This window comes from Balearica regulorum, chromosome 3 (assembly GCF_011004875.1).
Source record: "Balearica regulorum gibbericeps isolate bBalReg1 chromosome 3, bBalReg1.pri, whole genome shotgun sequence".
In the NCBI taxonomy this organism is placed as follows: Eukaryota; Metazoa; Chordata; class Aves; order Gruiformes; family Gruidae; genus Balearica; species Balearica regulorum.
Window position 1 is genome coordinate 88,274,400 of NC_046186.1, and position 26,794 is coordinate 88,301,193.

A 26,794-nucleotide genomic window follows, 5' to 3' on the forward strand; every position below is an offset into this window, starting at 1 on the left:
ATCGTAGCTTTGATTTCCCTTTAAATGAAAAAACAAACAAAGCCGAAATGCATCAGATTTTGACACTAAAGTCAGTTTACCCAGCTACCCCCTGTGGTCTATTCTCTAACACAACTATACTTTCATTCAAGAGTTACAGTCCCTGCCTAATGTGGCTAAGCTAGCAGCAGTTCCTAAAGTCAGTTCTGAAATTATGCTCTTTTTTACCTTGCTTGGCGTACCTGGAAAGACAGACAGTCGTAGGTGCTAAGTGTCTCTGTGCAGCACACACACACGCAGTCTTCCTAGAGGAGGGAGACAGTAGGTAACCAGACACTTCCAGCACACCACAGCTGTGTCCCAGCACACCGCTTGACCCTCCCAGCACTAATTCCAGAACCACAGAATCACAATGAAGAGAATCACCGGAGGTCATCTGGTCCAACCCCCCCTGCTCAAGCAGGGTCACCTAGAACAGGCTGCCCAGGAACACGTCCAGGTGGCTTTTGAATATCTAACTCTGAAACATACTTTTACAAACAGCAGCCTGACAAGCTGAACTGCAAAAACATTTGCAACACATGCAACTGGCCCAGGTTTTTGGTGACTCTTTCCTACCAGTTTAAGTATTCTCTCCACCACACAAGTAAAAGAATACTACACAAGCAAAGGCTTGCCACCATTATTTCTCTAAAACTATATCCAACAGCTTACGAGGTAGAAGACACAAAATTAATAGAAGCCTGATGAAGTTCATTTTGCTGTCTTAAAAAAAGCAAACACCAGGCAAATCACTGCAGGAAAACGAGTTGATGCTGTAAGAGGATGAGGAGCTGTCCTCAGCAGAACAGGACACAGCACTGTGTGCCCAAACGCAAGTGACAGCTGCCAGCCAAGACCGACCCATCCAGACTGATGGGTCAAAGAAGGCGCTTCAACTACCACATTTAGCCATACACTCCAAACGGGGCTCAGCATTCCCGACACAATTAAGTCCCTACTTTTCCCAGAATTTTACCAAACATGATTAGGAAGAAATGATTAGACCTGAAAGACTGACACCACGCTTCTTTCTATTGGCAGAAGCTCCAAGAAACTTATGGTTTATTAAGGAAGAAATCATGCACTTTTGTTTAAGTCAGCAACTTTGCTGCCTGATGCACGCTTCATGCAAAAACCAAGAGACTCCCACAAAACGCACTGGATTCCTGAACAGCCATGCTCTCCCCATTAAACCCAGCCCTCCTCCTGCGATTGCTGCTCTACGCAGATAGCGAATTTCCCGTCGCTTCCGTTTGGCCGTTCTCCACGTTGAAGCAAAGAAAAGGTTCATGAAGAGAACTGGAAGGGGAGCAGCATATGGGTTTTCAGTGAAGGTGTGCCTTGAATGATTTATTAACTGAGTCACCATCAGACCCCTTCTGTCCCAGAGCACTCGTCATGCACTCACCTGCATGCTCTGGATCTGCTGCTCGTTCGCAGCCAGCAAAACCTGTACCTCTTCTGAACAGCTTTAACCAGGCTATCGACGTGTAAAATAGCAAACCCCATGACAGATGAGGACCAGCAGCAAGGGAGGCACACAGTGGGAGGCGGTCTGGCCAGGGACATAAACCCACCCTGCTGCTGAGCAGCCGGGATATTTGTTACTGCTGCCAGCATACTGAACTGGAAAGAAAAGCTGCAGTCTTCCTCGTCCTCTTCTAACCAGAAGCTGACCAATAAAATACTGTGCCCAGAGCACGCTCAGGAACCAACCCAGGCGAATCCTCATTAAAGGAATTCACAAATACTTGCCAACTCCAAACACTTCCATCTCTTTCTTCAGCTCTGATGATTGCCCATTCTTGTCTTGTTATAGCATTCCTTACTTTCAAAGTTGAAACATTTTTCACTCCTGCCTGCAATATCCTCATTTATGCTTGTTTTGGGCATTTACCGTGAGCAAAACTTTAACACTTGATAAGGGAACTGACTCTGACCAACTGGATGTGCCCATGCCAGCGCTGCAGATGAGTATAGGGACAATGTCTCAAAAGCAGTTGTTGGGGTTTTTTCTAAGTTTTTAAAAGCAGTATATCTGGGGAGAAAAAAAAAAAGCCTTTGGAAAAAATCCCAAGTCACAGCCTATTAACTACTACTCCCATATCGACAGGCAGAACCACGGCAGTGCTGGTGGGCTGCCTTAATAAAGCAGAGCACGGGCTGGCCCACAGGCAGTAAGGGGAGAGCACCCAACTGCGGGGAGTGCCCAGCCAGGACAGGGATCCTGGTAGTTTTGTTTCTCACGTGCCTCATCTCAGGGTCAGATGGAGTCCTGATCCAGACCGGGCTGGGGTGGCACAGCAAGGCATGTGCTCCTGCACGTGTCTGGGCTGAGCAGGGTCAATTCATGTCTCCTCTCTCCCTCCCAAGTATTTTGAAATACTTGAAATTGGCACACTGGGGTTAATATCCATAAAATGCCTGGATTACCTCTGATAGGAAATGCTACAGTAATGAGAAATCCAAGTGGAAGTCTTATGTTCAGGTGCATATTGCCATACACAAATGGGGTAACAAAAAGGCTTGCTTCAGAGATTGTTCAAAATGTTCTCTGCCACCCACTTTGTAAGAAATTCACCTGTGAACCTACCTCAGCTGCATTCCCACCATATTTCTTCATTGTTACAGATTACCAAAAATGCCTCCTGATAATGCTTTAGGAAGTGCTACAATGCTATTTGTAGCTATATTTATGCTGAAATACGTACATGTTTCATTGGCTATTGGTCGCCCTGTGCTCCCGAGCCCAGCCAGTCTGGACAGCAGTTTGTTATTTTCAGCCTTCAGTTCTCTTACAAGCTTCTTGCTGGGACTTGCCTTTACCACTGCTTTGTTCCTCATGTTCCTCATGTTGCCTTTACCACTGCTTTGTTCCTTTTAAATATGAAAATACATCAAAGACAGAAAAGAAGCTGTTACCCAGACAATCCCAACAAATAGCAAGATTTCCTGTCAAACATGACTTGACTTTTTTTGTTCAGAAATATCCCATGGAGCTCTGGAACTTCATGAGTGAAAAAACCTCATGGCCACTTTGCTCCTCAGGTGGAAGTATCTGATGCCCTCTCTTGTACCACTACCAGCAATCACAGCCTCGTTTGGTGTTGCCCCTGCCAGCCCAGGAAAATCCTTCTCTTCTCCAGCTAACCATAACTTGCAGCAACGTAGCCATAGCTGCTGTGCCTCTGGGATGTGGGGCAAAGTGGGATGGGATACTTCAAAACCAGACCTCATCCACTCTGAGTGTGGGTATACCAGCTAGGTAGACAAATCCCCTGCAGGGACAACTCCAGCTGCCCCTGCATGGAGCTGGCTCAGGTGCGGGGAGTTTTTTGGTCTGCGTTCATTGACACGTGAAAGCAATTCAGCTCTTTGCAGGACTGGGCTGGTGCTGGAAACATTAAATCTTCTGCTCCTGATGCCTGCTAACAGCCAGGCTGCTGTGCCTACAAGGTTACCGAGCCACAAACTGCTTTGGGGTGACAGACGTGTGCATGTCTGACCTTTTTATGGGAGCTGGAATAAGAAGGAATTGGCGCTGGAGTCCCAGCGAAAGCCTGACTGAAAGGACTGCAAAGAGAACGGTTTTCAGTCCTGAGCCCCAGAAAGGGCGGGAGGAGAGCAAAAGGAAGGAGAGAGGGAACCTTCTTCTCCAGAAGGAGCCAACGGACTGGGAAAGTGGCCGGGAGGCAAGCTGCTCCTGGGCAGGAAGGAATAGCTCTGTGTGGCACTGTCGCTGGGATCTGAGATCGGGAAGCAGAGACGACAAACGCCTGGCAGCAGGGATCATCTGTATGTTCTACGTTTCAACCGTGCTTGGTCTGCAGGACCCCAAAGTACAGCGTAGTTTTATAGGTGCTGCATTACTGGGAGAGAAAGGGGAGGGAAAAGCTGAATTAAGTCACACATACAAGACAGACACAGAATTATCAGGAAAAATCGTTACCTCTGTCATACAACTTAGTTGTAAAAATATATGCTGTCCATTAACAAGAATACAGAATAAGCTCTTCATGTGCTGTCCTTGCTTATTGACAGATTCAATCTTTCTTCATCCTGAGCTGTCAATCACTTTGAACTGGTGTCTTTTGTCATTTTGCCCAGCACCTGACTGCAATTTCCACCAAGACCAGAGGGAAAAGTTACAAAAGTGTACCTTTCAGTACACTGTAAAGTTGACAGAGTTGCTTCGTAACAGATGTCTGCTGAATTCATGGCTGCAATCTGTAAGCATATGAAAAGGATTAACTGACGTTAGATTTTGAAGGAGGTTTTTTTAAGTAGTTTTAAACACTGCCAAAAATCAGATAAGGATTAGCTCGGCAAAAGAGACCATGAAGTCCTTAAACATAAAAGGAGAATCCTAGTGTCGTAGCAATCTGGCTATAAATGAACTCTTTTGAACATTTTTACAAGACAGACAGAAAGAAGATACAGGGGCTTTTTGCAAAAATTAATATTAAAGGTGCTCGAATCATGCTAACTCTGGCTTACGCTAGCATCAATGCAAAAAAACTCTCAAAAACACTTTGATGGTATTTGTACAAGTAATAATTGAAGAATCTGTCCTTAAATTTGTTCAAAACATTTCTGATGAATTGTAGAAGTTAGCATTTGAAGAAACTCAGGTAAGCTGTTTTAAGACTATCAGCATTTGCAGTCAATGTTTTCACGTATGCAGTCTCTATTTGTATTCCTCCGTCTTTCATTTGATAGTACTTTCCTTAAGAAAAAAGACCACTTCAGAGATGCTGGAGTATACAGTTAATTCACCTGAGACAAAGAACCACCTATGGGGGTTTCAACTGATTCAGGAATGTAACACCTGGTGCACAGCGCAAACAATAATCTCGGAATTCAGCGGAAAAAAATAGTAGTTTCATAATACTGCACAGTTCTATGTAAAGAACCTTGCTTGTATATAAAACAAGTGCTTATGAGTTTTATAGCTACACTTATCTATATTTAGATAAATTTTTACAAATATGCAGAAAACTCTTTTGGAAGAATTGGGTTTTATATCTCTAATGTAGAGACATATAGACCTTGTGCCAGCCACATTTCTTTTCTGAAAACAGAAGTGCTTCAGTATATTTGTTGCTTACGTACATCTCGGGCTTTATTCATTTAAGTAACTTTATCAGCCACACAGCAAGGAATCCTGAACGGAAGGAAGGTTATTTTCATAGACAGAAATTTATTTTTTTACTTCACAGGACAGGACTTAAAAAAAAAAAAACAAACCCCACAAAAAGATACCTGATGAAATTTCCTAATGTGGTTAGACTTAGATTTACACGTGTTCCTTCCTTCAATCTGTCTCTTTCAGATCCGGAGGATTTTTGCCTTTTGTTCCCTGCCAAGTCCACCAGATTATTAGACTGTTTAGTGATTGCTTCATTGAGAAAAATCTGTTAAAATGTGGTATCAACAGCAGGAAAAATTACCAAATCAATTGCTCAGATGTTATTAAGATACAGAAAACCATGCTCTGCAGAAACACAGAGAGGAAACAGGTTGTGATAGTTACCAGTATTGGAACAGCTTATATACAGAGAATTGCTTTAAATAGGAGAACAGCAAAGGTGTGCCTAAAACAAATGACCTACCACCCCTCAGGATTAAGCAACAGGCAATACCGCTCAACCCCTGCGCCCACAGAAAGGGAGTATGGAATCACCCCCGGCTCCCAACCTCCCCAGGCTGCAAAGACGACGTCTCCCTCCCGTTCACCTCCCAGAGGGGCCCAGGACTGGCCCTGCCTGCCAGGGCTGAGCAGCTTTCGGAGCTGCCTACGCCAGCAGTCGTGGGGAGCTGAGCTCGGTTGTGCTGCAGAGATGGGCAATGCACATCCAGGCCAGCCAGAGCCTCCTCCTCCTCAGGCAGCCCCAGCCCAGGGCTGTCCTCTGCAAGCTGCTCTGCAGACACCTCTCCACCTCTGTTGACAGCAGACTTCAACAAAACCTGTAGTTCTGGTATCAGTCTAGCAAGGGGAAACACTGGGGGAGCTATGATATGAGGCAAGGCCCGTTTCCCAGAGCAGAGCTGTGAGCAGCCGTCTCCGCTGGCACGGCTGCTCTGAGATGGCAGGGCCATACGCCAGCAGCAGCATCACGGTCACCTGGCACGCCTCTGCCTGGCCAGGGGCACACACAGCAAGGACAGCAGGATTTGGGCCACGAGTCTCTCTGGGGTCACATCTTTGCAGCTGCCCCACTGTGGTGTTCCCTTGTGCAGGGTCAGGGAGGTGCCACAGGCTGCCCCATGCTGTATGAGCTTGCTCGCTGCAAGGGCTGCTTGTTCCTCTGAGCCTGGCAGTTCTGTACAGCGCTCAGGCGCGAGCAGCAGCTACCACAGAGAAACAGTGACCATAGGTTATTTCTGAACACCAGTGAGATATTTTCAAAGACCGCTTGTAATATTTGGGACAGAGAGGATCTTAAACACAGAGTCAACCTGCAAGCAGGCAGTGGTTTAGGACATCTCTGCCTTCGGCGATCCCCGCACCGAGCGTGGCAGCGGCGGGCATTGTGTGAGTGCCAAAAATGTGGGCTGGCAAGGCTGACCCTGCAGCCCAGGGTGAGGACACCCAACACGCTCTCATCTGCTCCTTCTCATGGAGGTGGCAACAAATAACGGTGGGTTTAGGCAAAACAGAGCCACCCTGGACTTTGTGTCTGCATAAACTTCCATGAGTTCATTTTATGATGCATCTAACAGGACTTAACACAATTTAACCAGCATAGTAGCATCATAACCTTGCCAGGCGTTCTCCAGCACTCCTTCACAAAGATCACAAAAGGCATCTCTCTAAAAAACGATCAAGTGCATCCTCCTCATAGATGAGCAAGCAAATGCATACACAAGTACTGCTGTCCGGTAGGAATGCCCCCCACTAATAGTTTAAATCAGGAATCAAGATTTGCTAACATGCTTGAAAATAATACTGAGTTCCAGAATGCCAGAAATGTAGATAAAAATCTAGATAACGCTTCAAACCAGTAAAATTACAAATGCTAGTCATTTGTATTAGACTTACATGAATGTTAGTAATGGGAGAGAAATGAACTGACCAGTCTGCAACTGTGTATTAGCTAAAACTGCTTTTTAGTTGGTTCTTTGAATAAAATCTTACCTGGCCTGCGTAACTGCTGGATCCTGCTGAGGTGTGCAGGCCATTCTTGTCCTTTAGGAAGCCACTAAGACCAAGAAGTCCGATTGAAAGTAAAGGTTTTCCTGTGCCCTGGATTCCTACGGGCATACATGCTTGTGCTGTTGGTGTTCACAGAAATCACGCCCCTACTGCCTGCATCCTTCTCTCTCTCTATTAAAATTACAATTGTAGTATTAAAATACAAGCAGTCCTTCACTAGTAATTCATGGTTTAGCCTGGATGTAAACCAATTCAACAGCAACGCACACCACACCGACTGCTGTGGGATAAGCCTGCTCTTGAACCATGTTGGGTGAAACGCAGCAAAGCAGTAAGTGACCTGAACAGACGCATCGGTAACCATAACTTGCATTTTTCCCTCTACCTCACATATTGGTCATCCACACAGCACGCTGCATTGGAAAATGCATTTTATTTTAGGAACAGCTTTAATTCAAAAGGAACCACAGTACATTTATCTCCAAGCATGTCAAAGAGACTCATTAACTACTTTGGTGAAAAAAGCATTCCTGGAATGGAAACCTGGAGGTTTTGCACAGAAGACAAAAGTACAAACAAAATAAGAAACAAATGCTATCGTATTACTTGAAATCCTATTATTTCATAGTATTTCCAGACTGGCCTAGACTAATAGGTTACAAGTATTGCCCAACAACTCTTGAGAAACTTTGGATCGGCTTCTGCCTGTAGCTTGTTTTTTCCCCACCAGAAATCAACAACTAAGCTGTTTGTGATTAGTTACATGGGAACTGATGAAATTGCAGCAAATAAATTTATTGTGCTGACAACCCTGAGAGTAGTCTTCCATGGAGGAAGTTCTGATGGGGGATTAAATTAGTTATCTGTAGCCTTATTTGCACACCGGGCACGCACAAATATTAAGGCAAATCAAATAAGTCAATGTGAATCAGTTAATGCTTTAAGCACCAAGTGGCTATCAAACGTAAAATAGATTTGCTTTAGTTCTCCTTTATGTTATAACCTGAAATTAATACTTTCATCAGCCTTGGCTTCTAAACATTTGAAGAAAAAAAAGTCTCATGAATATTTGTGTTAACCCCCTGAGGTAACTCGGGGAACCGTTTCTACTGAAACACTTCTTGACAAAACCCCTTCTAACAACAGCCCTTAATCTTATTAATATTCATTCTCCTTTCACTAATATCTCCTGTTATGTGTTTCCTGGAAATAAAATCTGCCATTACACCTATTTTTATTCTTTCTGAAAGGCAAGGGTCTACTATCCCAAGGCAGTCAACCTTCCAGTGGAATTTTCTCTGGGGTTACAGCCCCAAAGGCACAGATGCACAATTTAGCTTCAGCTTTCAGCCGTCTTGACATTAGATGAAAGCAGATGAATCAAAACACTCTTGAGAAATTCTAGCTTTTCTTTAGGGGGGAAAAAAACCTACACAACTTTCAAGTAATTAAATTTTCTATAGAAAAACTTCAGAATTGCTCTATTTAGTGATGAACTGTACCAAGCAGCACCTGGGAAATTCTCCTCTTGCTTGCAAGATAATTGCTGCTCTGTGACCCTAGAGCTTTCTGCACGCATCCGCCCCAACAATGCATCACCCCTCTTTCTTTCACAGGCCCCTCAAGCCATTCTCTGGCACCAGGAATATTCTCTTTCTCCCAGATACATGTGCAAACACCTGCAGTGCTCTGTTAAAACTCCTAACTTGTTCAGCCTCGCACCCCCAAGCCATTTTAATCTTTTAAAAGGCAGTCTCCTTCCCAACTCATCCTCACCATTAAGAAGCACTGCCCATGCACTGGATCTTTCTCACCCTTGTTGAAACAATCTTTTCCACTCTATCCTTCACATACTTGTAGCAAGCCTACACAAAAAAAACACCCAAGTAAAATCCACTTTCTCCACTTCATTATAAAGCCATCCTTGAGCTGCCATCTCACTATTGTTAGCTAGCTGCTTTTCCTTTTCTGGGACTCTAAATAAAAATTCCCAGTGTCTGGATTTGCTTCCGCTTCCTTCTATGTCCTTCAACTTTCTGAAATCCTATTCCTTGTTACACATTATGCTTACACTACTTTTTCAACTGCTCCCTGGGGAAACTGGTTGGCACCCAAGAACTATGCACTGAATCTAAGTAACTGAAAAAAAGGGAGGAAAACATATTAACATGTAATTGGATTAAAAGTCCTTTAAAGTAAAAAATTACTTGACTATTACCAACCTTTACGAAGTTATTAAATCTCATGCCAATTTTCTTGTTATTACTATTGCTTGCTTTTTTCTTCCAAAGCACTGCCAAAGGAGGATAATTCAGCTGAGCTGGTTATAAAATAAAGAGGCTAAAACTTATTATAAATTATTGATAATATTAGCTAATATCATGTTTTCATTTGTTGTAATTGATTTTCATGCCAAAAATTATCCTGGAAGTATAAATGACAGAGGTATGTTAAAACCCTACTAAGCCATCTTCACTAGCACTTCATCCGTCAATTCTATTTCATCAGGAACGGGAGTATCTTATAAATACTTTTGTGCACTACACAAAACATGTATTCGGATTTGACATCCTTTTTTTCTATTCTGGTTTTGGAAGTTTGATCTTTTACCTCATTTTCCAAGCTATTCACTGCATTTCTGTACAACGTGAATTAAAAAAATATTGCTAGAATTCCACACCCCCCCCCCCCCTTTCCTCTTTGACCATATTTCTATTTTAGTTCAAGTACAAAATATTCTGAGTAAGTAATTACTAACCTGACTGAAAGGTCTCACTCAAGCTGCCACTTTCACACTGTCAACATCTGGCATTTTTTTAAGCTTTCATTCAGTCGTGAATATTCCCAAGGAGAAAAATATCCCGGTGCATGCAACTCCTCTCTAGAATGACCTGTTCTGAGACAGAAAAATCACGGCCCCGGAAAAAACTTCTTTTACAAGCTTAGTCCGTTAATAATACATTCATCCATTATGTACAATGTATTAGTTAACCAATAAATTATTTCTTAGAGTAACTGTAGCGGTTTTTACTAATTGAAAAGTTTAATGTCAGGTTCCACCATTCTGTAGTCTTCAAAGTTGCATCCATATATAAATTAACATACATAAAAATAATCCATTGTCTAAAAGACTGCACATCAAAATAGCACTTCCATGTCTGCTTTTAAAAGAATAGTTTTTTGAATTTATTTTTACAAATTGAAACTTTATAGGGACATTTACTCCACAACCCAAGATTATTAATGAAAGAATTATTAAAAAATATGGTTTGTAACTAAGATTTCCGTACATTTTTGTACCTTTTTCAGACTATTATGTTAGCTTTACCATCAGATTTTCAGTGCTGTGATATGTAGGCTTCAAATACTGCAAAATATGTTTACAAACAATAATTATTTCAATTGTAGTAGCATTCCTTTTCAGCTTATGAAAATAATTTTGGCTCAAATTTCAAAGTAGCTGGGTAATATCCCTTTAAATTTGATATGCTATGGTAAGCATCACATCCTCTATACAGTTCATTTTTTGCTGACAACAAATTGTAAAAAATAGTGAAACATCTGAGGTTGTGATCTAGTTTTATGAGCTAAGGAGCAGCTTTCCCAAAGTTTAAGACAAATACAAAAAAAAAAATATTGCACAGCTTAAAATACAATTGTTTACATTCTGACTTCAATACAGTACAACTTAACCGTGAATGTAAGGAATTACCAGTTTGCATTGTGAGCCCAATTATTTCTGCCAGAAGGTCAAACTTCATTCATAAAATTTAAACTAGTATGTTTTAAATGTTTACTTGCCATAGGAATTCTAAGCAAACTTTTAAAAAGCTTAAAAAGCTTTTGGCCTCACTTTTGAGGGTCAGCAACTCTTGCGAACCAACATTAAAATTTCAGAGCTATACAGGCCATTCAACCCACTATTCCCTCAAAAAGCTATCAGACAGTAAGTATATTGTGAAGTATACATTTTTATTTAACATTCCTAAAATAAGCTGTATTTACATATTATATAAATGTATGAAGTCTTAATATAAAATAGAAAACTGCATTGACTGAGGAAATCCACTCCATATGGAGTTACTTATTGAAGACCATTTGTTTATGAAATTTTACAATAATTTATATAAATTATCTCTTCCAAATTAGATGATTTTTTTCTTTTTAATAATCCACACAATTTTGATGACTTTACAAACAGTGGTGTATATTATAAACTTAAAAAAACAGTTACAGCATCTTCCGGCGCACAACTGGCTTTGGAAAATTAGACAGTCTTTTTTTGTTCTTTCGTAGAGTTCTCTCTGCCGCATCTGCGGTCTCTTTCTGTTTGCTTTTTGTTCCATCCACTGGACTTGCAAAAGGAGAGATGAATTTTATTTCCACTGGCGGAGGTGACCAAGAACCTTCTTTTTTGGTGGTTCTGAAAAGAAAAAGCAGCATCAAATTGATTTTTTATGACCAACAGTATTTTTTAGTAGAGGAAATAAAAAATCGTGGAATGACATAATTGGTGCCAAAGAATTATTTATTGGCTTCTTTGTAGATAGGATCAACGCAGAAGAGGTACATAAATAAGCTTTGTTTTGCTTTCACTCCTTACCAGAATGTTGTCCCAAGCATTCTCGGTCCCTATGCGTCCCTATGCGTATGAGCTTTCAGAGCCAGCCTCCCACCCCAGCTTTTACGAGGCAAATGCCCTCAAACAGTTTTGCAGAAGGAACCGGAAAACACGTCCAGAAAGGAGGAGTTCTCTTTACTCCTTGTCTGACCCAGGGAGCTACAGTTTGCAAGAGTGTGGTGTCCTATGGTGGAATAAGACAATTTAAGAGCACGCCATCGTTGCAAAGAGTAGCGTCCACTTGCCCTGTTCTATCCCCTCCCTCTTCTGTTTCCATTAGAGAACTAAACCATTCGTTGAGGAAAAGGTGCCCGTTAGACCAGCCAGCTGGACGGGCTCGTAAAGCCAGAGCAGAACTGCACAGCCAAGCGAGGGAGAGGACGTTAGGTGGCTCCACAGCTGAATCACTGCCACAGTAAAGGAATGCGAATAAGCGGTCAAAAATAATTTCATACTTGCTTGCTTTCTTCACTTTTGATTTTGCTGTTCTACTTCTCTTCAATTTTTGCTTTTCCACAGACTCTATGGATTTGGTATCCTCTTCCTCTTTAGTTGGAAGCTCCTAAGTTAAAGGCAAAACAATACTTGCTAATTCCTGACTTACATATATTCAACATGGATTTTTTTTGCAGCTAATTTTCATTAAGGAACAGGAAAAAATAAATTGTTTAGCTGATTAATTGAAAGCTCTCTTTTTAGATACACTTTCAAGGAAAAAGGCACGACATTGCAAAGTATGAATTGAAAAAGCAGTACAGAGCGAAAAAATCAAGAACATGAGACAACTAGAGCTTTTACTTACTGGTTCCTTCACAATTCGGGAAATGCTAGATACATTTTTCTTCCTTGACCTCAAAAGAGGGGGTGAAAAGACAAATTGAGAAGACAAGTCTGGGTCTAAATCCTTAAGCTGCACAGGATGGTCTGCTTTTCCAGCTAAAATGACAATGTATTGTTAACATGCACATATATTATACATAAAGGACAGTGATGTTAAATTACAGATGATAATCAAGTGCACTATAGCTTCCTGAAATAAAAGGTCCAATCAGGTTTGTAAACACTCGGTGTGGAAGTATTTTTCCCCTAGCCATTGCCTCTTGGGATTTATTCTTTTACAGTAAGTTATGAAACAAAAGTAAGCGCATGTAGTCATTTTACCTGCACTTACAAAATCAAAGATACTATGCTCAAGAGGCACCAACACTCCTTACACATCTCAAAATTTTTTTTACCATGTACTCTAATAAGATGACACCTCTGTGCAGTAACTTCAGTAACAAAGCATATGCCCATGAAAAACAATCACATAATTAAACAGCTGTATAGTTTGTTGCAAGATGCAGCTCATTTTAAGTTAAAAACTAAACAGAATTTGGAAGCGTATCTCCTTTATTTCTCTGTTGGGGGGAAAAGATGGCAATCACATTAACAGCCTCCAGTTTTCAAAACTGATAGAAATTAAGCTCATGACAAAAACTGAGCTTAAATTTCGTTTCACACTACTCAGATCAGCCTCCTCATCTGTTTCTACCGCAACTAGCCAACTAGTCGTGTAGAGTTCAGAAAAAAGATTAATTGCCTCTTTCCAAATTTTTTACTTTGCATGGTTACATTATTTACAATACTTAAAGCCATCCTCACAGTCCATTTTCTGTGGTTTACAAAATGGCAACATGCCCTATTTTGCATATAAACGTAGCGCACCTACCTTCAAATTTCTGTGTCAGCTTTGTGAGAGGAGGTGAGAAAAGGAAGGACTCATTTTCCTCAACAGATAGTTTCTGATGCATGGCAGTTTTGCGGGATCTGGTTCTTCTAATACGATCCGTTAGAGTTCTTGATGTTTCATCATGTCCTGATGGGTTTATGTCTTCAAGCAGCAAAGGACTGCCACCAGGTCCTTGGGGGAAGGCCTCCTTGCCAGTGCTCTCCTCCAATATTGATCGTCTCTTTCTGCCCCGACGCCCTGTCCTTCTGCAGCCCTGGGTGTAGTAGATTCCTCATTTGGCTGCACAGGTGTTTGCTCATGAGTAGCTGTTTTTTGTGGTTTAGCATGTGGAACTCTTCTTGTTCTCCTCCTAGGAGTATCAAGGATTTCCACTTTCCCAACTGACTGTATGTCTTCCTGAGTAGAGAGAGATTCCGTGTCTGCAAAGAGATTTTGTGCCCCCTTCCTAGCACTTCTTCTAGGAGTGACAGGAAGTTTAAATTCTGTTTGAGGAAGTGATGATTTAGACAGGCCAAGGTCAGAATTTTCTGAAACTTCTGATGAACTCATCTTTCTTCTTCTGCCTCTTTTAGTTGGCACAGGTAAAGGGAGTTGGTCACTAGGCTGCACCTCTTGATCCTTGACAACATTCTCAGTAAATTGTAAATTAATGCTTTTCAGTTTTCTTGCACTTCTACTGGGACTGACTGCCGTTTTTATCTTATGACCAGTGTCAAACTGGTCAGTTTCTTGATCTCCTGCTGAACTTTTTCCTCCTCTAGTCCTTTTGGAAGTAGCAGAAGAAATAATGCTACCTTCAGCAAGAGACGTCTCCTCATTAGCCTCTTCCAACACTTCAGATGCAGTTTCCTTTGCTCTTCTTAATCCTCTTCTTGGAGTAACAGCTATGGACTGCGTACTGATGGACAAGGTTTGTCCATCAGAATGGCTGCTTTCTACTTTTTCTGAATTTGTAAGTTTAGGCTTCCTACCTCTCCTAGGAGTAGCAGGCATCACAGCTATTTGCTCATCTTGAGCATTTTCTTCTGTTTGAAGACTAGAAGTCTCAGATGCTTCTTTTGTTCGCCTGGTACTTCTCCTAGGAGACAGTCCAAACAGAATTGGTTTGTCTGTCTTCAGTAGCTGCTGATCGCCTGCTGATGGAATACTTAGACTTTTACTCAGTTGTCCCCTTGTACGTGTTCTAGGAGTGATGACATACTCTACTTGATGTCTGCTGGTTTCATCTTCCACACCTTCTGTCACAGTTGTTAAGGGAGCTTTTGCCTTCTGGAATCTAGTTACCTTTTTACCTATGGTTTCATGAATAGATTGTTCTACAACTTCAGATGTAAATTCTTTACTTCTTGTGTCTTTGATTACATCCAGTAAGTTCTCAGCAATAGCTACCTTAATGGGTTCAGGCACATATGGGAGTGACTCTGCAATATTTTGAGATTCCTGATCACTAGTTACAGTGGACACTGAGTTTGTAACATGTTCTTGGTTTTCAGTATTTCCTAAACTGTCCACAGGTTTGTCCTCTGTTGTTGTGCCAGCCGGTTTAGAAGCATCTGCTAATGCAGGGTCTCCCATCTCTGCTTCACCTTCATCCCCTTCCAAGACTAAAGTAAAATTACTCTGAGATATAAAAAGTTCTCCATCTCCCTCAGCTGCATCACATTCACCGTCTTTATTATCGGGCAAATCGCATGCAAACTGTTGCTCTATGGTATCATAGCCGTATAGAAGATTGCCCGATGGATGTAGTTCACTATATGGTGATGTTTCAGGTGCTTCTTCTGAGGCTTGTGCCTTAACTGCACTATCTGCAATAACCTAAAGTTAAAAAATGTGTGTTAATGCATTATTAATTACCAAACAGACTAATTTCAAACTGAGTTAGATGAAACTGAGGACACTGAAATGCTGCTTTTCCTTTCAGGTCACCACTGAATGTAAAGGTAGAAACATACAATGTACTCTCTACTACAGATAAAAGGTTATGTGTTTAAGGAAGGGACAGAGAACAGAGTATTCAGTATATGCAATCACATGCTCCATTTCTGATGTTTCTGTTCATGACTAATGATTTGCCGCCATCCGTGAACAAAGCGAGAGGTTTTACAATACAAGCTGTATACACAACTGGTAGGAATCATCACATTGCAGTACTTTCTGGACTGACTCCAAACTCACAGAGTGATTGACTGTCGTGGTTTTACCCCAGCCGGCAGCTGAGTACCACGCAGCCGCTCGTTCACTCCCCCCCATCGGGATGGGGAAGAGAATCAGAAGGGTAAAAGTGAGAAAACTCGTGGGTTGAGATAAAAACAGTTTAATAGGTAAAGCAAAAGCTGCGCGCACAAGCAAAGCAAAGCAAGGAATTCATTCCCCACTTCCCATGGGCAGGCAGGTGTTCAGCCATCTCCAGGAAAGCAGGGCTCTGTCACGCGTAACGGTTACTTGGGAAGACAAACGCCATTGCTCCGAACGCCGCTGCCGCCCCCCCCCTCTTCCCCCAAGCTCCTTATAAACTGAGCATGACGTCATATAGTATGGAATATCCCTTTGGTCAGTTTGGGTCACCTGTCCTGTCTGTGTCTCCTCCCAACTTCTTGTGCACCCCCAGCCATCCCGCTGGCAGGGCAGTGCAAGAAGCAGAAAAGGCCTTGGCCCCGTGTAAACACTGCTCAACAATAAGTCCATAGAACAAAAACATCTCTATATTATCAATGCTGTCCCCAGCACAAATCCAAAACGTATCCCCACACTAGCTACTATGAAGAAAAATCAATCCTCTCAGCTGAAACCAGGACATTGACTCTGCATCCAACAGGGTAAAATACAATTACGTCCCCAAAGTTTAACGTTTCAGTCATGATCATTGTGACTGCAAGACCTAGTGAACTGGCCAGGTATCACATCTGACAACTCAATACTGCATTTTAAGGAATCACTTGGATTGCATGAGACAACATCTTTGTTTGAAATAATTCCTTCTTGTGTTTTGTAGTTCCCTGTACTGAGCAATTACTCTTTCCTTCAAGATCCACGTGAGATACTAAAGCTTTATGTTGAGAACAAAAGTAGTATCTGTTATGTAGTATCAAGTGACTCAGGGGGTCAAGATCATTTAATCCATGTGTGAAGACCTTTGCCTAACCCTCTGAGTGACAGTGCTAGCCAACAATGGCAGAAGGAAGAAGCCCCTCAACAGGAGTTTCCATAGAATCTCCTTATTTTCTTGCCTCCTGCCTTGTCAAAAGTTGCTAAAGCATCATATTATAGCAACATGCCATGCTTCAATACTAAACTCAAGAAATACTAGTCTGCATAAACTCTCCTTTCATTCTTAAAAATCTGCTAACAAAAAGACAGTAAGCTCTCAAAGGCCCAAGTCTTGACAAATTCTATTCCGTGTTATAGGTACGGAAAATGCACAGCAGGAAAACATATCTGCCCTTATATAGTAACTTGTGTTACTCAGCTAAAGAAACAGAGACATTTTTGCGTGCCTTCTAACTGTCAGTAAGACAGGACTGTCCTCAATTTGCAAAGTGTTTTCGGTTTTGTACAAAATGCAAAAATAGTTTACTTACATTAATTTCCTCAGTTTTAGGAAGACTGTTAGAAATAGTTATTTCTTCCTGTGGAAAAGGAAGATTTTCTTCAACTTCAGCAGCTTCTAGGTTACCTTCTGTAGGTAAATCCACACACTTCCCCTCAAGGCGATTTTCTGAATGAGTACTGACCATATCCTCACTGTCGAGGATACTTACCACAGCTGGAAGAGAGTTATATAATTGTAACTTAACTGCTATATAAATGACAGAGGTTTAAGCAACAGGAAGTAACAGGGGGAGCAGGAGCCAACAATACAGTTCTCCATCCTGCCACATATATTGGGCTTTCTCCAAAAACTAGAAGCCAGAACTATCTATCCGGTAAAGGAGGCAGCCCCACAATAAAAAGAGAAAGGGGAAAATCAGCTGGCAAGTCCATAGAGAAAAAGAGCAACAGAGCAAAGAGAGGCTAGAAAGGCACACTGATAGCTAGATATTCTTCACAGCCTGAATACTGAGGATGCATCACCTTTTAAAACAGTAACTCAAGCAGCAAATCCCATAGCACATAAATTGGTAGTGATGTACAATGTTGAAATAAATACTGATCACTCCTTCTAACATTTTAAATTCTACCAGTTTTCTCAACATCTTTATCAAGAACAGGAACATTCACTATGCATTTTCTACAAGCACTTTCTTTGAGGAGGGCATTCTCTCTACAGTTTAATGAAAGCAGTAACATGCTAGTACTACTTGAATCTGAGACAACTGTTGTGGTATGGCAACCTACACATTTTACTTCAGCTACCTTAACTCACATAACATCTCCAACGTACTGTACATACATTCACTGTCTGCCTCCAGGGATTCAGAATGCTGTGGATTTGTTCCAACTGGTATGGCTTTTTCTTCTGATGAAGAGAACATTTTGGACTCCTGGTGGTTTGTTTCGCTTCATGAATAGAAAGAGAGAAATTAATCAGAAAGCTTCAAAACGAACATTAAAGGGCTTTACAAATTACTTTCTCACTGTAAAATCTTCAAGTTTCAAAAAAGAAAAAACATAGAAATTCCTTTACATCATATACCTACATCTAATTTGTGAATCTATTTACGCAATGAATCAAGTACTTCACATTCTTCCCTGCTATCTAACACTAGATAATAACATAAGAGAGTTGTATTAAAGAATAATAAATTATTTATCTTCTGTAGAAAAGAGTGTAACTGCTACATTGGTGGTGTAGAACAAACTGAACAAAGGCAAAGGTTTGTACCAGTGTATGTTAACACTTGAAATTAAGGGTTATTTCATTACTAACATTCTCTCTTCATCACTAAGCAGCTGCAGCTTTTAAAGTATCTGGTAAGAAAACTGCTTCCCTTTCCATAAACAAACAGATGCTAATTGAGCACACACAGAGAAAACAGAAATTAAGTGTATGGAATTAATTACTGTTTCATGGTATGGAACCAGGGTTCTCGTGTACATGATGGGACCTGGAAGTCAGCTGTTTATGGCCTTGCGGATCAAGACAACCTAAGGAAGCTTCGAAAAAAGATAGGATATGCCCCTGTTCCAATAGTTGGTGCAAAACTTAGAAGAAGGTATAAGAAGCGTAGCATGGGAAACATGCTGTCTTCTTACAGTTCCAGTATTTATTATATAGATTGTTAACATATTATTAAATACTAAAAAGATGCATTTAGGACTTTAGTATAATATGAACACATAGATGCTTGTCTAGTAGAATTGAAGATTAGGTCAGTTTTACTGATTTGTTGATATTTTACTGGAAAAAAAAAAAACCACGTCCCAGCATTTACAAGGTCTCAAAGTTAAGTTCTAAGAGACTTTTAGTAACGTGGCAAACTTCTGAGTTTGATTTCAGAAGTGATCAGTAGAACGGAAAAAAGAAATGTGCGGAGAATATTATTTTGATTACCAAATTCATCCTTGATATACTGCATGGAATTCTGAGTTGAGCCAGGGATGAATTTGGAATGGTTTGCTTTCAGTGAAAAGAGATAATGTCATAAAAATGCTTGAGAAAAAGCTGGTATTGGTAGGACCATTGTGATCAGTTTGTTTCAGTTTGCATGAACGTTTTTTTCTGAGGGTTTTCTTTTTCCATTTGCAGAGGACTTGTCTTTTACAATCAAGAATTCAAAGAGTACTCTATTCCATTCATGGGATCTGATGTTTCCGTTGTGAAACGGTCTCAGCGTTACTTGCACACAGAGTTGCAGGAAACACCTGTAAGTTACTGGTATACTATGTCTTTATTACCATTTTCAATGAATCTTTCCTTTATGTAATAACTGTTCTTAGCGCAGATCTGTGTAGTAGGGTTTCTGTAGTTAGATAAATAGTAATGATGAACTGTGGTGTGCTTTTTCTCCTGTAAAGAAGGATGCTTGTTCTGTTGTTCACTTTTGGAAGCTGCTTGAGCTGATGTGGTCCAGGTTCTTCTGGGTGCATGGACATGTTTCATGCTGCTTGATACTCTGCCTGATAAGCTTGCTTATTGCTGCTAGCATAATAGTTACAAGAGTCTCTTGTAGGGTTCTCATGCTGATTTGTGGGTATGTATTTGTAGGGAATGGAAGCCTTGAGTCACAGAAATATTTGAAAAGTAGGCTTCATGATTTTAGAGAATGATAAATACATTAAATTCTGTTCCTGTGAGAGGCTTTTTTTGTTGTATCAGTAGAGCTTGTAAGAGATTACCATTAGCTCTACATAATTTTAATCTGTGTAACTATAGTCAGGTCAGTACAGTGTAGTAAACATTCTGATAAAGAATTCATATGCTGCTTTTTTTTGTATCTATCTGGAGACTTCTTTGACACTTGGGTCTCTGGTGTGCAGGGTGGAGGCAATGTGAGGTGGTGGTGGAAAAGTTGTTTAGTTTTTGTTTTCCATGGTTTCCTGAGAGGAGACCAGCACGAGCAATCTGTGTAACAGCTGTGCAGAATCACAGGCATCAACTAAGAGATGAAGGTGAGATAGTACTCTAAAAATAGACTTGGAAACTAATAATGGGAAAGACTTGTCATTGCTATTCCAGAATTCTACAGTAAGGCTTCAGTTTGTCTTAAACTACAGCACAAAGAGAAGGAAATGAAGATCTCTGGAAGGAAGTCTGAAATCAGATACCAAAACACATACTCCTTTAAAGTTTTCAGCTTTTGTTTGCCTTGCTCGCTCCCTTGCCATTCTGTAGTTATATTATCTTTTCATAATGAATTATAAAGAGAAGCGTTACTCAGAGTTGTTTAGAACTAAGACAGTTCTTTAAGGCCCTATTTAAACAGCTATCTATTGTATCAAACAATTGTATACTAATTTGGGGGTAGGTTTATTTTTACAAATTAATTTATGCAAAAATAGAATTGACATTATAATCGCTGAAAATATGTTTTTGCCTTAGGTGCAGTATGGTGCTTATGTGAATGTAGGTGGTCTTGGCTCTGTTATCAAGCTGATGTTTGCTGGCTTTTTATTTCTTCTTCTTGTGAAGTTTACCTTTGGAAGAAAACTTCTGATAAAAGTAGGTGTTCAAAACGCAAAAGAACTAAGTGTTTGGAGATTTTTTTTTTTCCTCTCTAGTTTACTATTGCTCTTTCTGTCTTCCCCCCCCCCCCTTTCATAGTACCCAGAATTTTTCTCTGCTGGACGCTTCACAAAGGAAGGACCAACCCAGAAACAGGTAACTGACTGTTTTCCATCACAATTATTGAATAAATTTGTTATGGTAATGGTGGAATGGTAATCTAGAGTCAACTGCTTAGTCTCAAAGAAATAATTTCTAAATGCACATTGTGTTTGCCTGTTCAGATAGTTTTGAATATTTAAATAATCATGCCTTCTGTTATTAGACATCAAAATACGTCATATGAGAAAAATGGATCATGTTGCTGGGTCTGATGTATTTACATGGATGGCTTTTGGCATTCAATCTGTCAAAGGTGATGACAGAGAGAAACTAAGTAGCAAAAACCCAGGACTGAAAGCACTGAGAGAATAAATGGACTTTAGAACAATAACAGTTCCAACAAAGTGGAAGTGATTAAAAATTTAGATGAAATTGTACCTTTTAAGCAATAACTCAAAATAACTACTCATGTTTAGATGGATTATAGTATTTGGCATAATAGATACTTGTATTTACTACTTGTGCTTGCCTGATATAAGCAACTTAGTGTTTTGGCGACCACGTTTGTCTTGTCCTCTACAGATGGATGGAACCTCTTTTACAATGACTTTCTTTGGTGAGGGTTACAGTGAGGGGCAAGATCCCCAAAATGGCAAACCCAATGTAAAGATCTGCACTGAAGTGAAAGGACCAGGTATGCACGTTAGTAGCAGCTAACTGCTTTTGCCTTGCATTCCCTGCTCTAAAATTGGTGTATGGTTCCACTGCTATTCTGTTCACCCTCAAGGAGCACTTGCAACGTGGGCAAAGTCAACAGCCTTTATAGAGTGTTACCTTAGATACTAGCATTCACTGTGATTCACTTGTTTTTTGAAATAGCCAATTCATTTCCTTTTGTTCTCTTCCCTTATAACTTTCCCCATTCCAATTTTCATTTTTGCAGAGTAGAGCAGTTAAAGGGAGAGTGCTTTAAGGATAGTTTTCAGTTGTTACAGCCCGGTCTTACTACGTGTTTATTTGTAGTCTCCTGTGAGTGAACTTAAGCAGATCTGGCATGGTATCATTTCTAGCTATATCATATTCATGTTCAGATCATTCCTTTGAGTGGAGATGACACCCGAAGTAAAGTCTGGAGACAGCAAGAGTGTATATTCAGAAAGGCGTTAACGAAGCATAGCTTTAAATAACTAGAGATAGAACCGAATGCAACAGTCTCACAGCGAAAGTCTGAATTTAAGCACAGGATGGGGAAAAGCACTTGCTGTAATGGAGAGCCCTCTTTCACCGTGAGGTGATCGCTAATGGTGGTTGTGTGGTTATAGGCCTGTAGTTGAACCAGTATTTGTCCAGATATTAGATCTAAAAGACTTCACCAGCTACTTGGGATGATTACCAGGTTAAAAACCTGTTTTTAAATGGGGAAGGCTGTTTGATTGCCAAAGAGATTATTCTTCAGTGTGCTGTAGGTAAGGCAAGATTACATTCTACATTTCAACACACTGTACGCTGTTGTTTTGGGTTTTTTTTCTATCAGAGCCTGGCTATGTTGCTACACCAATTGTAATGGTTCAAGCAGCTGTGTCTGTTCTGGAGGATGCAGCTTGTCTGCCTAAAGAGTAAGTACTTTCCTATGCAGAACACTTTCCTATGCTTGATCTCCCTTAAAGCTACTGTGTGCATGTGTTTCTCTTGGAAAATACAGATCTCATAAGCCTGTGGATTTCTGTATTGCCTCACCCAAACGGCTGTGCAATGGAGATAATTCACCACAAGCTGGTGAATAAAGCCATTTACTTTTCATCTGCCTTTCAGTTTGAAAGGATGTAGTCACAGGTTTTTAGAAATGCTTTTGCAGCATCTGCGGCATCAGTGTCTATATTTTCACTTAATGGAATGGTTTCTCTTGAGTTTGCTGGAGGCAGAAATGAACCTATGAATATAACCAGCTTGCCAAATTCCTCATGTGCTCTCCTGTGGGACAATGTCGCTTTTTTTCTTACGCAGGGAAACCTTTTTCCAAAAAAGGTGTCACTCAATCACTGGGCCTTTAATGTTTTTATCTTTTGATTTTTTCATTAACAGAGGTGGTGTATATTCTCCGGGAGCTGCCTTCTCCAAAACAAAACTGATTGATCGTCTCAACAAACGTGGTGTTGAGTTCTCTGTTATTAGCAAGCCTGAAATCTGAAGTCAAACCATAACTGTATGAACTAACACCTTTCCTGGGTCTAACTCCAATAAAACTCATTTGGCTGTAAAAGCCTGATCATAAAATAGTTTCACTGTGCTATTGTTTACAGCAGAAACAGAAGAAAAGCTGAGTTAGTTAGAAGTTTATAATACTATTTGCTATAGTGAGCAAATCCATAAGGAGTATTGAGTTTTAATTCACAAACATATTAAATCAATGACTGATAGGAGACTAGTTGTAGAATTCTGTTTAATCTTTTTCATTGAAGATTTAACTTACTACTTACTTAATGGAACCAGTATAGCATCTACTTTAGAATTAACTACAGCCTTCTTGCTTTGCCCCATTACCCAACTGTTAAAAGCAGGCAGGCCCTGGATAACAAGTGCCTTAGCAGATGAAACCCCTAGTTACTCCTCATGCCTGTTTGGGATAGGCACTGTTACTTTGTAGTGTTCTTACTTTCAAAGCCTTAGTGCCCATGGTAAAATAAAAGAGCAGTCATCATTTCTCAGAGTTTAAGGAATAGTTTTTATCTTTTTTTTTTCTGCGTTATGTACTATTGTCTTAAGGTATGTTGTCTTTCATCCTTGCCAGCTTGCCTGTAGTGAGCTGTGCTAAAAAAAAAAAAAAAAAAGGAGAGAAGAGAAAGCACAAGGAGTGGGGTTTGTGAAGTATGACCATGACCAGCAGTGCAGCGGTTCCTCTCCCCATGGTGGCTGGTGGGGCCCAAGTGGCCCTACGAGGTGGTGGTGGTTGGGGCATCTGGATTGGGAGAGTAATATCTACCTGTTAAAGGATGGGGGGGAGTAGTTAATGTGTAAATATATATGTTGGGTAAAAGATGGTTTAAGTATGTAGTATAAGTTGTAAGTGTTGGTAAGAACTGACTTCAGTAATGATAATTAAATACTATGGGAGGGTTAGAAGATATATGTATGTATTAAATTATCTGGGACCTGAGCACCATGCAAATCATCTGGAAGGAGGGCTGGAGGTTGTATTGGGTCTAGCTGAGGTGATGGTGTTAATTTTTGGGAATGATATATACATTAAATTCTGTTCCTGTGCAGAGGGGGTTTGTTGTTGTTGTTGTATCAGTAGAGCTTCTAAAAGCTCTGAAAATTACCAAGACACAAAAAGTTCTCCATCTCCCTCAGCTGTGTCACATTCACCATCTTTATCATAATAAAGCAAACTGTTGTTCTGTAGTATCATAGCTGTATAGAAGATTAACAGATGGATGAAGTTCACTACACAGTGATGTGTCAGGTGCTTCTTCAGTAACCTAAAGTTAATAAATTATGCTCGTTTTTGCATTACTTGGTGTACCTGGACAGACGGACACGGGTGCTAAGTGTCCCTGTGCAGAACGCACATGCAGCCTTCCTAGAGAAAGACGACAGTAGTTAACCAGACACTTCCAGCACACCACAGCCATGTCCCAGCACAAATTCCAGAACCACAAGGAAGAGGAAGGTCTTTCAGAATCACCGGAGGTCATCTGGTCCAACCCCCTGCTCAAGCAGGGTCACCTAGAGCAGGCTGCCCATGAACACGTCCAGGCAGCTTTCGAATATCTAACTCTGAAACATACTTTTACACCCTGGATCTTTGTCTGTATAAACTTTCACAAGTTCATTTTATGGTGCATCTAACAGGACTAAATCCACAAGGCACAGTACTTTGGAAAATGCATTTTAGTTTATCTTATCTCATTATCTTGACTATTTTGGTGAAAAAAACATTCCTGGAATGTTACAAACAAAGTAAGAAAGAAATGCTATCCTATTACTTGAAATTCTATTATTTCATGGTATTTTCAGATTGGCCTAGACTAATAGGTTACAAGTACTGCCTAATAACTCATCGTTGTGAATGAGATTATTACACAGCTTTGGTTTAGCAGCAGTTTAGGATTTATTACTGTTTTTTGAGATAGATCACAATATTAGGTTGTATAATTATTAACGGCACTTAATCATCAGCTACTTTAACACTGAGTGAAAGGCATTTATTGATTAAAACAAAATAGCGACTTAGTTAAAGATTCGAGCATGGCAAGCGTCGCCTGACACAGCAGGGTTGCACACGCAGATGGGGGTTAAATCAGATCACAGGTACAGACAGGCAGATAAACCATCCTGGATCAAATTACACACATGCACACAGGCAAATAGTTCTGAATGAGTTTCATGAATTACTCACTTTTATGTGCTGGCATTCATCAATGGACAGTCGGTGAACCTCGTGAAATTGGGCCTTGGAGTCCCCGTGAAATCACTGATGGACGATCTTGGAATCCTGGCGAAATCTACCCCGAGATGCATCACAGCTCAGGTGAGAGCCTGGGTGACAACCCACTGCCATCCTGGAGAACTCCAAGGGTCTCACATTTGGATCGCTATGTGTGGGATCTCAAGATGATTTGCTCTGGTCAGGTTTCTCCATTCTGGCCACAATTCGTGCTGAGTCATTCCAGTAGACAATTCAGGCAGTAGGTGGCCCAGGTGTGGCCAGGGGATGCCTGGCCAACCCAGCTCCAGGCTACTCCACTTGCCACCAAGATAACACAATGGGAGTTGTTCCCAAAGCAGCATGCCTCACCCTGATGTACCATTCAGGCAGCTGATGGCCCAGGGGTAGCCAGAGTGCCTGGCACCCAAGTCACTGTCTTGTATCCAAGATAGCACCACGGGGCTCATCCTGAGATCTCAGAGTGGCCCAAGGGGCTGCACCACCACGCTCATGAGAAGCTATGGATTGGCTTCTGCCCGTAGGTTGTGTTTTCCCCACCAGAAATCAACAACTAAGCTATTTCCGATTAATTACGTAGCAACTGATGAAATTGCAGCAAATAAATTTATTGTACTAACAATCCTAAGAGGAGTCTTCCGAGAGGAAGATCTAACGGAGGATTAAACTACTTTGTTATCTATGGCCTTATTGGCACACCGGGCATATTTTTGCAATACGATATGTTGAATTTGACAGTGGGTTTTTTGTTCTTTCGCAGAGTCCTCCCAGCTGCATCTGTGGTCTCTTTCTGTTTGCTTTTTGTTCCATCCACTGGACTTGCAAAAGGAGAGATGAATTTTCTTTTTGCTGGCGGAGGTGAACAAGAATCTTCTTTTTTGGTGGTTCTGAAATGAAAGCGGGAGTAAAATAATCATGGAATTACAAAATCAATGCCAAAGAATTATTTATTGGCTTCTTTGTAGATAGGATCAACGCAGAAGAGGTACATAAATAAGCTTTGTTTTGCTTTCACTCCTTACCAGAATGTTGTCCCAAGCATTCTCGGTCCCTATGCATATGAGCTTTCAGAGCCAGCCTCCCACCCCAGCTTTTACGAGGCAAATGCCCTCAAACAGTTTTGCAGAAGGAACCGGAAAACACGTCCAGAAAGGAGGAGTTCTCTTTACTCCTTGTCTGACCCGGGGAGCTACAGTTTGCAAGAGTGTGGTGTCCTATGGTGGAATAAGACAATTTAAGAGCACGCCATCGTTGCAAAGAGTAGCGTCCACTTGCCCTGTTCTATCCCCTCCCTCTTCTGTTTCCATTAGAGAACTAAACCATTCGTTGAGGAAAAGGTGCCCGTTAGACCAGCCAGCTGGACGGGCTCGTAAAGCCAGAGCAGAACTGCACAGCCAAGCGAGGGAGAGGACGTTAGGTGGCTCTACAGCTGAATCACTGCCACAGTAAAGGAATGCGAATAAGCGGTCAAAAATAATTTCATACTTGCTTGCTTTCTTCACTTTTGATTTTGCTGTTCTACTTCTCTTCAATTTTTGCTTTTCCACAGACTCTATGGATTTGGTATCCTCTTCCTCTTTAGTTGGAAGCTCCTAAGTTAAGGCAACAAA

At 41.0% G+C, this 26,794-nt stretch overlaps 1 protein-coding gene across 1 annotated transcript in view; it reads right to left on the reverse strand.

Moving 5' to 3' along the window:
* Positions 1-10,336: 10,336 nt before the first annotated feature.
* LOC142601211 (protein ELYS-like) overlaps positions 10,337-26,794 on the reverse strand; it is a 40,887-nt gene continuing 24,429 nt past the window's right edge. The window contains 8 exon segments of the mRNA XM_075749999.1: positions 10,337-11,600; positions 12,254-12,360; positions 12,601-12,734; positions 13,510-13,776; positions 13,779-15,348; positions 17,112-17,296; positions 17,924-18,030; positions 24,058-24,148. Of these exon segments, the coding sequence (XP_075606114.1) occupies positions 11,408-11,600; positions 12,254-12,360; positions 12,601-12,734; positions 13,510-13,776; positions 13,779-15,348; positions 17,112-17,296; positions 17,924-18,030; positions 24,058-24,148 (2,654 nt within the window). The 3' untranslated portion in view covers positions 10,337-11,407.